Here is an 11,098-nt window from a genome sequence, read left to right as displayed (position 1 = left end):
AATTTAACATGGACTCAGGTCTACCTCTGGTTCTCATTTTGCTTTGGGAACCAGGAGTCTTTACTCCGAGCTCACTGATAGTTTTTTGGCTTGGAGCCAGTTCAGCAATTTCAGATAATAAAAATACAAAGAAGTATATTTTAGGTGTAACCTACCCCTTTTCACATGCATTCCAAAGGGCTGCGTCTGCCAAAGCTGGTCTTGCCCTACCTAAATGGTGATGCTCGATAATAAGCTCTAAGCGTGGGATCGCAAGGCGTGTAGCAAAGTTCGAACGTGGTGTGGCAGAATATTACTGACCTGCGTGGGGCCGTTTGAGGTGCCTGTGATCAAGCTGCAATCACAAACAGATCCCTGACAATGCAAGCAAAAAGAAGACCTCCTAGAGAAAGCACAAGGGGCTGAAATCAGAGCTCCTGTGCATTTATAAACATGACCGATGCTCTCATACTGTCCTGTTCAGGCACAAACCAGCCCGCTGGTATTCACCACTGAGTGCGAGGTGATGGGAGACCCAGATACCGATGAGCTGAGGGACTTCTTGAAGCTCCATTAATGCTGTCTGGTGTCCTCTGCTGGTAGCGTTAACCTCGGAGCTGGCTCTGTTGAGAGATGATTATCGGTCTGCTGGACCTTTTCCTTTGGGGGAACACCAGGAATGTTTTGCAACATGGGCAAAATGTGAGGATTGAAGCTACGGAGGTGGGTCCCTGGGATGCTGGGACTGTGAACCCTGCTAAGGTAGTGTAACTTGGAGTAAATCTGTAATGAAGCCTCTATGCCAAAAGAGATTTTTTTTTTTTGGAAGATGTTAATGGTATGATTGCATAACGTTTATTTTGTGCTCAATCAAATGGATGAGGACAGAGGAAAAGGAGTGAGTGAATTAATGCTAGTGATGTTCAAACAGAAGCATGTAAAGCTCCAAGGGATGATCAGTGGTTTTGTTTTGATGTGCATTGTGGTTTTTTTTAATTCCTGACATTTTCCTGAAATATAGCACGCAGGCTTGTCTCTAAGGGGGGCACATTGCCAATAGACTAAAGGTTATATTATCCTAGTGACCTATTTTTATACTCTAATCGTGTTCTGTTTCAGCCACCCCTTTCTAGCCTTCCATCTCGCTCGGTTTTGTGCTCATCTGAAAAAAAGCGGAGATAATTACTGTTAGTCCCCAAGTGCTAAGGCAGCAAGCCAGCCTCTACCCAGGTAACGACGGCAAAGGCGAGTTGCTGCTGTTTTTGGAAGCTCAAGACCAATCTGAAAACACAGCTCGTAAATGGGTGATGACTTGAAACAGGGCGATGAGGAGTGTTGAGGGGCAGAGGAGAGAGGTCTTCTCTTAAAGGCAAATTTTAAATGGATAAGTACAGCAGTTTGTAGAAGGGCAAAATTTTAATGAATAGCTCTGTTTAACTAGCCTAAATGGGAAAGACGCTTTTCTACTCTAGGCCTGCCAAGTATGGAGAATGAATACGATTGTTCGGTCAACTGGCTTCCACTGCCTTTAGACTGTACACGCGCTTTCAAAGCCAGGCTTAAGCTACAAAGCACCCTGACCAGTTGACATAAAGAGAAATTGTTCCTTAGTACAAATGTTGACTATGTGATGCTGCTTGAAGCTCGGAACTGCTGAAATTTCTGCGTGTGTTTGTACATTTGTGCAGTGCAAAATAATAAGATGCGAAGAGGCTTTTCTTGCCTGCGTGGCTTCTCTCGGGTTGTGGTTATTTTACTGCTGGTTGCTTTCCCTGTTCTTGTTGAGAGCACCTGAATTTGGAGTGCCTGCAGTGTTAGTGCACTAGCGATCTGCTTTGGAGGGGAAAATCTCATTAACTGTTCATTCATGGGAACTTGCTGTCCCGTATGGGGTTCAACCCCAAAAGAATTAAGTGTGTCACGACCTTGGTCTGGGTTATGAGCCAGCTCTGGGTGGCAGATGCTACCTACAGGTGCCAGCCCTAGGCAAGGGCACGGTGTGGAGATGCACACCGCTTGCCAGGAGCCAGGGTGATGCTCTGCTGCTGGTGTTTTTAGGCTGCTGGAGATGATCCCATCCCGTGACTTCCCCTCCAGCTGCAGGCTTTGCAAACAGTTACCCAGGGAGGATGGCTGGATCCCAGCTAGCCGGGATACACTGCCACAGACTGGGAATAGAGGAGCTCAACCCTGCCAAATCTTGCCTTTTCTTCTCTGTTAGAGAGCCATGCTCTAAATGCAGCTAAGAGAGGTCCTGTCTGCACCTGGGAAGTTGGGATTTGCTCTAGAGAGGTGAGCTGATCACTCTAACTGTGTCTGTCCATAGTGAACCACAGGGATGTAGCCTGGAGAGGTCTTTGCCAAGTTGCCGGAGTGTGTCCATCCACATAGTGTGTCCCTGGGATGGATTAGCAATAGCTGCCCTGTTCCTGGCAGGGGACGGTGTCCTCAAAGCCCGTTGGTGATGCTGCTGCATGCCCTTTCCCCACGCTTTGTTATGCTTTTGTTGTAACTAAAGCCTGTGACTCCAAGTCTGTGGCGATGAAACCCAGGTTAGAGTTGGTGTGGGGCAGCCTCTGGCGAGGGAACAAGCCTTTGCCCCTTCTCACCTGGGTCTGGAGAGTGCAGGAGTCTTCAGCCTTCCTCTCTCCTGCCAGCCCACACTGGGTACATTTTGGCAATAAATTAATAAAACTGGTGAAACTCCTACGTGACTTCTCATGAACGGACTCCAACTGCAGAACAAATATTAATGCCCAACCGAAGAGAAGTAAGAGTCCCGGGGCTGGTGTGGCTGGCAACGGGGGCGGCCATGGGGCTGTGCCCCTCATACACCCGCACTCGCTGCTGCGTGGACCTGTTTTTCCTCCCCTCCACAGCACCCAGGTAAATGCACCCAGTCCCAGGCTACTGAGCTGGCACCCAGCGCTGCCCAGAGCAAAGTGTGTGCCTGCCGTGCTGGGGGGGACCCGCTGCGAAATACGGTGGGATTTCCCTCTGGGGTGCTTGGTGGTGGGAAGGGGAAGGCAGCTCAGCCCTCAGGTCTGGGTGCCGCAGAGAGCACCCACTTGTCGGTGCTGGCCATAGGGATCTTTTATCTACTGACCTTTACTTGCTAATTACCGGTGGGGAGTTGGGAAGTCATCTGTGGACTTCCCAAAGACAGATGTGCGTCTTCTGGGCCTGGCTGGAGGTAGAGCCTAAAGGGGAGAGACAAAAACTCTCAAACGTCAACTTTTTTTCCTCCTTTGATTCCCCCTCCGTATTATGCTGTCAGCCGGGGCCTGCAGAGTTTCAGCTTAAAATCAAACCACTATTATTTAAAGTGCCAATATTGTGCTTGGCTTCCTATGAGACAGAAACATCAACTTTGTCCCTGACCTGGGGAGTGTGTCTGCCTGCCTAGCAGGCACCAAAAGTGTTGAGAAAACTGTTATTTTATTTCTATTTCGGTGTTGATTTTTTTTTTTTAACTGAGCATTTACTTTTCAGCAGAGCTGCATCAAATACCAGAGCCCACAGTAGAGCACGTAGCCATCCTACGTGTCCAGGTGGAGCCTTGTCCCCAGTGTGAGCGTAGGGCACTCAGGAGGTGGCTGGGCTGGGGGTAGAGAAGGGCGGCTGTCCCATCGTCCCCGTGCCTGGGCGGTGGGACCAGAGCTGCTGTGCCCGGCTGTGCGCTGCCTGGCTGGTGATGCTGCCTGGTGGGTTTTCTGGTTGTTGTTTCTAGGCGAGGTTTGCAAAAGGTCACAAAAATTAATCTTCTAACTGGGGACCTTGGCACTGCGCGGAATGAATGTTTTGCATTAACAACCAAACTCATTAATTCACTGAAACATTTAAAACCAAACCAGTTATATCCAGCCAAGCTGGAAAAAGCTGAAAGTTCGTACTCAGCAGTGCAGATTTCGAAACCTCCCTTTGTTAATCTCTGCAGAAGTAAATTTTCTGAAATTGCTAAGCTCACTTTGACCGATCTCGGCATTGTTCTCCTCAGCGGAGGCAAAGCTGCTCTGCAGAGGGTTAGCAGTGTGTACCTGGACCTGCTGGTGGGGACGGGGAGGCTCCTGTGCTGGGGAGGAAGGAGGGCTGGTACGGGAGGTGTTGCAGGAGGGGAATGCTCATAGCAGCATTGTAGGTTTTGGGCTGTCTCTAGCAGAAATGCTGCACTGTTTTCGTAGATTGGGACCCCAGATTTAACAGTTTCTATTTTCCTCCTCTATTATTATTTTCTGAATCGCTAGGGGTAGTTGAAATCGTAGCCTAGCACTTCTTGTGGTGCTCCTTCTGCTTGTTTGTAAGCTGGAGGTGGGTCGCTGGCATGTGGCCTTTGTGGGCCTCCTACACGGAGGAGAGCCGAGCAGACCCGGGCAGTGCAGGAGCCTGCAGTTCCCCTGTCCTCGCCACTGGCTCCGAGTACGGGGCTTGTCACTTCTGAGCCGCAGCCCTTGAGAAACTGATGGGTGGCCACCAACCTGGCTGTCTCTGTAGCCATGACATGGTGACAACAGCGTAAAACTGCATCTACCAGTGGAGCAGAGCTTTCCCGTGGTGATTTTTTTTTTTAACTGTTTTAAGTTGGGAGCTGTGCAGACAAGCAATCGCGGCCGTACGTCAGGGAGGGGGAACCACAGCCCAACCCAAGCCCTTCACCTGGGTTCGTGCCTGCCTTGTGCAAAGGCCGGGCTGCTCTGCCCTGTCACAGGAGCGGGGTGTGCACAGTTGTCTCGCTGTCCGAACACACATCAGCCCCAGGGTCAGTTCCTGGTGCTTTAGATACGAGAGAAACGTACCCCCAGCCACGTGCTGGGCTGGGATCGAGCGTGGCCCAAGGAGCCTTTGGGCAGCCTTTCCTTCCAGCATTAGTTTCTCTGGGAGCATCACTGGGACTGAATCGGTTTGACTCTGCTTTAAGTCAGTTTTCCCTCAAATTTCCAACAACGGTGGCAAGTTTAGGTGCACAGGTCATTTGACCTGCTTACTCTGCTACCTCACTATTAAATTAGCAGGTATAAATTAAATAGGAACCATGAATTTAAGTGCAATCCCTTTGTCTTCCTGACTGCCAGCTATTCCATTCAGCTAATGTCTCTTTGCTCCAGTTAATCATAAAATAATACATGGCTGTACAGCTTGGTCTGAGGCGTTTGCAGTGGTGGTATACGGAGCTCCGTTGTAAGGCTGTTTTCTAATTAATTATTTTTTCTGCCATTACTTTACCCTTTCCATTAAAACAGCCGCGCTTACTTTAATGATGGAGAAATTGGTGAATTATCCATTCTGTTATATATTAGTTGTGTATTAAAGTATTAGTGCATTCCAGAAGGTGAGCAGTGAATAAAACATGCTCCAAACATGTGGTTATGCAACTGTTCCATGGAAATGAGACGGACAAACAGTACACTTGATTAACTTTTTTTTTCCCAGTAAATTGGCACTGTGATTCACTTCCAGCTAAATTTGCAATCTGTGTTCTCAGGTGGCATTAATATTGGAGCCCCAGCAGGAGAGCTGTGGCGGCTGGGGCCGCTTTGATTGCATTTTTAACGAAAGTTGTTGGAGAGAGCACAGAGCTCGATGCAAATGTGCTGGTAAATGAAATGCAGAGCTTTTAGGTTCTCTGTAGGTGGGTCAGGCCATTCACATTTACCCGAAAGAATAGTGGCGGTGTGCTCGGGAGAGGCACTCCGTTAACATGGCACAATGGGGGTCTTTGTGTATCTCCGTTGCTCTGTATCAAATTTACTCTGTTGACAGATAAAAATCATCTTTTTGATATCGGGCGACTCCATAAACATTAGGTAAGATCCTCCTGGGCCTCGAGCTGTCTCAGTAATGGAGGCTCTGGAACTGGATCTCTATCAGGAGTTTGCTGGAAGTGAAAAAGCTTGCAGAGGGCCCAGCGGTTTCTCCCTGGCCTGTGTTAGAGCTGCAGAATAGAATTAAATAAGAATTCCCTTTTACCGTTGCTTCCCTGACATGAAACTCCTTTCAGCCTTTAAAGCTATATTTTGTAGCCTTCAGGCTGGTCTTATTGTTTTTTTCCTAATTGACTCGACTTGGAAAGGTCATTGTACCCTGCTAGATTGTGTAATATTTAACTTAGCATCAAAAATTAGGATCTTGGGATTGGTGTCAAATGGATGCTGTTCCCCTCTGAATAGCAAAGCCCATTCATAGTCATCCAAGTATTCGACTTGCTAATACTAATGCATAACTTTCTGGCCCTCTGCAGAGGGAAAGACTAACCACGAAAAGGTGGGAAGAGAGTGGCATAAAGCAGGTATTGAGAACATGCAGTTCGCACTGTCTAAATCAAGATCACAGCTTTAATACCTTTTTTATTTATAGATTTTTTTTTAAAGTTATAATTTCTAGCTTTTCACGAAGCTTTAGCATAGCAAACAGTCTTTTCTGATGCCAAGTTCAGTGATGACTAACACTGTTTACAGGACTGTTTTGTAATCTCAGATCAGCCCACATTAACGGGAAGTTACGTTTTCCCATCCGTCTTTTAAACGGTGCCTGAGAGTTGCTGAGGCCAGAGTCGGCCATCTAGGCTCTCCTGTTTGGAAAAAATGATGTCAGCTTTCAGAACAATTTTTAAAAAAACTTCTAATGAAGTTAGGGAGGTCAAATTGTACTTCCTCCGTTTGATTTTTTTTTTTTTGCATTAGGACCTTTCATTCCTCTGTTCTAAAAGCTACCGACAAAAATAAGCAGAGGAGGTATTGCATAAGCACCACAAAGTCATTTGCCCGATCTGCATTTCTCAGTGCATGAGATCAGCTCAGAATATCTGATATGAGAAAGCTACTGGTGCACAACTGCTGTAATGGATAGGAGTTACCTCTGTGAGTCATCTGATAGGATGGTAAGTTGGTCTTTTTTTTTTTTTAATTTAAGTTCAAGTTTTTATGAGTGTTTTTATAAAGCTCAGTTGCCGTTAGTGCAAATCCCAGGAAAATCTGGCACCGAGTCTTTGTAATATGAACCAGTGCGTCCATATGCTTCCAAGTGACCTTGCAATCTGGAAAAATACCATTTTATCCCTGAGTTTAAAAGAAAAAAAACAGAGTTGCTGTATAAAAGGTTGACAGAGGGGTTAAGGCAGAGATGTTGCTCCCTCAGATGTGCTGCCTTCCCTGTCCTTGCGACCGTCACCAGGCTACAGCAGACAGCTTTACTGCCCTCGGGTCGTGATCTGGGGCTCCGAGCATCCGCTGTGCAGATGGCAAAGCTACATCAGGCCAGGAATAAGGTTGTGGCTAATGCTCTGGCCTTCCACAGGCTGGAGCAGTTCGGGAACTGCTTTAGCTTCAGAAAAAATAAAGAAGAGAAAAAATTATTCCTCTTTTTTTTTTTTTTTTTAAATGTGACAGATCTCTGGTCACCCCAAGCCCAGCAAAATGGGCTTGTGTTGCAGAGAAATGACTCTTTCTTCGGAAATACCCCCAGCGCACTGAGTCACTGAGTTGTGTGAATGCCAAGAGCTGCAAAGGTGGTGGGAGGGGGAGGCAGCAAGTGTATGATGCTGCCCTTGAGTTTTGGGGCCTTACTTTCTCTTGCAGCTCCAGACAAAGACTCAAGAGATGCTGTTTAAACAGTAACGAAGCGTGCACGGGATGGGGAGGGAATCTCGCAAATACTTTGCAGGCTTGCTGAGCGAGGAGGGCTGAAATACGTGGACCTGGCTGCAGCCTTCCTGCTCCCTGCAGCAGAGCTCCAGGTGCCTCTGCAGGCAGAGGCCCTTGGCACGGGCATGGTGCTTTGAGCAGCGAGAAACTTCCTGATAGGATGGTTGAAAATGCCGATTTTGAAGAAATTGAAACGTTCTGTGGGGAACGTGTTGATTTTTCGTCAGGTTTTTCTGATGGAAAGCAGGCGGCTTTCCCAGGGTGACCCTGCCTGCTATCGCCTCCTGTGTGCTGCTGAGCCAGGAGCCTGGGCACGCAGGGAGCCCAGGCACGGTTCTCCCTGCTGAAATACTGGTGATGGGTCTTGGCAGGGCAGAGCGAGGGGAAATTTTGGCACTTTTCCTCCTCAGTTGAGAATTTGATGCAGGCTGTAAAAGAGGCATGTTTGTGTGTTTGTTTTTAAACAGGTAATTCACAGGTTGTATGTGTGAAAATACAGTAAATCCAAGGTCAAGTTAAATTTTTCCAGCGAAAGAGGCTGAAAATGATTTATTGAGTGAAACAGTTAAATACCAGGACAGTTGTGCTTTGTCTAATGCCAAGGGAACTAACCCCTCCTCCCTCTCCTTGTCCTCAGGTTCAGTGGCAAATATGAACATTTGTCAACATTTGACAACAACTCCTTTGGACATCATGAATTTGCTGGAATCTAGACCACAGAGCACTTGCAATAGCGCTTTTTAAATTTTAATTTCATTTAAGTGAAGGAAAAATAATCATCTGGATCAATTGTAGTCATGGCTAGCAAAAGAAAATCCACAACTCCTTGCATGATACCAGTAAAAACACTGGTGCTTCAGGAGACTGAACTGGACGCTGTAGAAGGTGATCGTGAAGGAACGCAACAAGAAGCTCCTGTGGAAGGGCCAACAGCTAGTGATGGTGGTGCCAGTAACAATAATAACGGAGCTTTGTCTAATGGGCACCGTGGTATTGCTGATAGTGACACTTATATCTGCAAGTCTTGTGACTTTGGATCTCAAGACGTTCATCACTTCTTTGGGCACTTGGACTCAGAGCACTTAGACTTTAGCAAAGACCCTGCGTTTGCATGTGTTGCGTGCAACTTTCTGGCAAATAGCCATGAAGGGCTCTTGCACCACAATGCAGAGTCGCACGCCGGCGAAACAAGCTTCATCTGGAGGGTGGCTAAGCAGGACAATCATACAATTGTGGAGCAAAGTCTCTGTGAGGCCGCCAGCAGCCATGACCTGCCGGGAGAGGTCTCTGAAGAAGGGGTGGACGGCCAGTCTGAAATTATCATTACCAAAACCCCCATCATGAAGATAATGAAAGGTAAACCGGAGGCCAAAAAAATCCACACGCTGAAGGAGAATGTGTCGAGTCAGCTGGGCAGTGAGTCAGAGGTGAAAGACGGAGAGCATTCATTCCCAAACGGGTCTGTGCCGGTCAGCCAGCCCACCGCAAGTTCGACAAAATCATCTCATATAGTGAATGGCTCCATCATAGGAAACGTGCCTGTTCTGCAGGCGGGTGTTGCACAACTTGTGTCACTACAGCAGCAGCAACCCCCGTTGCATCAGCAACTACCTACGTCCAAATCCCTTCCCAAGGTGATGATCCCCCTGAGCAGCATTCCGACGTACAATGCCGCCATGGACTCCAACAGCTTCCTCAAAAACTCTTTCCACAAGTTCCCCTACCCCACAAAAGCCGAGCTCTGCTACTTGACCGTGGTGACGAAGTACCCAGAAGAGCAGCTGAAGATCTGGTTCACTGCCCAGAGGTTGAAGCAGGGCATCAGCTGGTCACCGGAGGAGATCGAAGATGCCAGGAAGAAGATGTTCAACACTGTTATTCAGTCTGTGCCGCAACCCACCATTACAGTTTTGAACACGCCGCTGGTTGCAAATCCCGGGAGTGTCCCCCATCTTATTCAGGCGACTTTACCGGGCCATGTGGTGGGGCAGCCGGAGGGGACGGGGGGGCTGCTGGTCACGCAGCCCATCATGGCAAACGGGTTGAAGGGCACCAGCTCTTCCTTCACCTTGGCGGTGACTTCTGCCCCCAAGCCACAGCCGGCGGCGCAGCACAGCACAGTGAGCTCTAGCAACGCGTCGGGGGTGAAGGTGGTCAACAGCGGCCAGTCGCTGCTCACCGCCTGCCCGGCGATCTCCTCGCAGACCTTCTTGGATCCCAATGTGTACAAAAACAAGAAGTCCCACGAGCAGCTCTCAGCCTTGAAAGGCAGCTTCTGCAGAAACCAGTTCCCTGGCCAGGCCGAAGTCGAGCGGCTGACAAAAATCACGGGCCTTTCCACCAAGGAGATTCGAAAATGGTTCAGTGATAGGAGGTACCACTACAGGAACATGAGAGGCGGCCGGGCTGTCTTCCCTGGAGACAGCGCTCTCGATTCCCTGCCCGAAATAGCTTTCGACATCTCGCCCAGAGGAGCCGAGCTGAGCCCCGCGGCGGCAGCGGCCACACCGGCCCCTCACCACCCACCGCGGAGGCAGTCATGGCACCAGGCGCCTGACTTCACGCCGACCAAGTACAAAGAGCGGGCGCCGGAGCAGCTGAAGGCCCTGGAGAGCAGTTTTGCCCAAAATCCCCTTCCTGCGGAGGAAGAGGTGAACCGCCTGAGGGGGGAAACGAAGATGACGCGGAGGGAGATTGATAGCTGGTTCTCAGAGAGGAGGAAGAAGAAGGTGGCGGTAAGAAAGTAGAAAGTAGAGGAGGCGGCTCGGCAGGAGGAGGAGGAGACGGAAAATGGCGGCATGGAAGGGGAAGACTCCTCGGATGAGCTGAGGGCCGCGAGCGAAAATGGCTCAGTCGACGTCTCCAGCAACAACCCGAACTCGGTGGAGCGGAAAGTGAGTCCCATCAAAATCAACCTGAAAAACCTCCGAGTGACCGTCCTGCGGAGGAAGAGGTGAACCGCCTGAGGGGGGAAACGAAGATGACGCGGAGGGAGATTGATAGCTGGTTCTCAGAGAGGAGGAAGAAGAAGGTGGCGGAGGAGAATAAGAAAGTAGAGGAGGCGGCTCGGCAGGAGGAGGAGGAGACGGAAAATGGCGGCATGGAAGGGGAAGACTCCTCGGATGAGCTGAGGGCCGCGAGCGAAAATGGCTCAGTCGACGTCTCCAGCAACAACCCGAACTCGGTGGAGCGGAAAGTGAGTCCCATCAAAATCAACCTGAAAAACCTCCGAGTGACCGAGTCCAATGGCAAAAGCGAGTTACCGGGGGCCAGTGCAAACGAGAAAGTGGATGGCAGCTCCAGCCGGCCGCCCACCCCTCCAAAAACCAAACTGAACTTTAAAAAAACAGCCCAGCAGCGGCATCTGCTGAAGCAAATGTTCGTGCAGACCCAGCGGCCCACGAACCAGGAGTACGACGCCATCGTTTCCCAGACGGGCCTGCCGCGGGCCGAAGTCATTCGCTGGTTCGGGGGCAGCCGGG

At 49.4% G+C, this 11,098-nt stretch overlaps 1 protein-coding gene across 1 annotated transcript in view; it reads left to right on the top strand.

The window, feature by feature from the left end:
* ZHX3 (zinc fingers and homeoboxes 3) overlaps positions 1-11,098 on the top strand; it is a 32,264-nt gene that overhangs the window by 19,221 nt on the left and 1,945 nt on the right. Inside the window, exons 3-4 of the mRNA XM_009318701.1 lie at positions 8,254-10,267; positions 10,570-11,092. Of these exons, the coding sequence (XP_009316976.1) occupies positions 8,414-10,267; positions 10,570-11,092 (2,377 nt within the window). The 5' untranslated portion in view covers positions 8,254-8,413. The remainder of the gene's footprint in view (positions 1-8,253; positions 10,268-10,569; positions 11,093-11,098) is intronic.

Source organism: Pygoscelis adeliae, unplaced genomic scaffold (genome assembly GCF_000699105.1).
Source record: "Pygoscelis adeliae isolate BGI_AS28 unplaced genomic scaffold, ASM69910v1 Scaffold72, whole genome shotgun sequence".
Lineage (NCBI taxonomy): Eukaryota > Metazoa > Chordata > Aves > Sphenisciformes > Spheniscidae > Pygoscelis > Pygoscelis adeliae.
The sequence above is the reverse complement of the archived record's forward strand: the minus strand, read 5'-3'. Positions and strand labels throughout refer to the sequence as shown.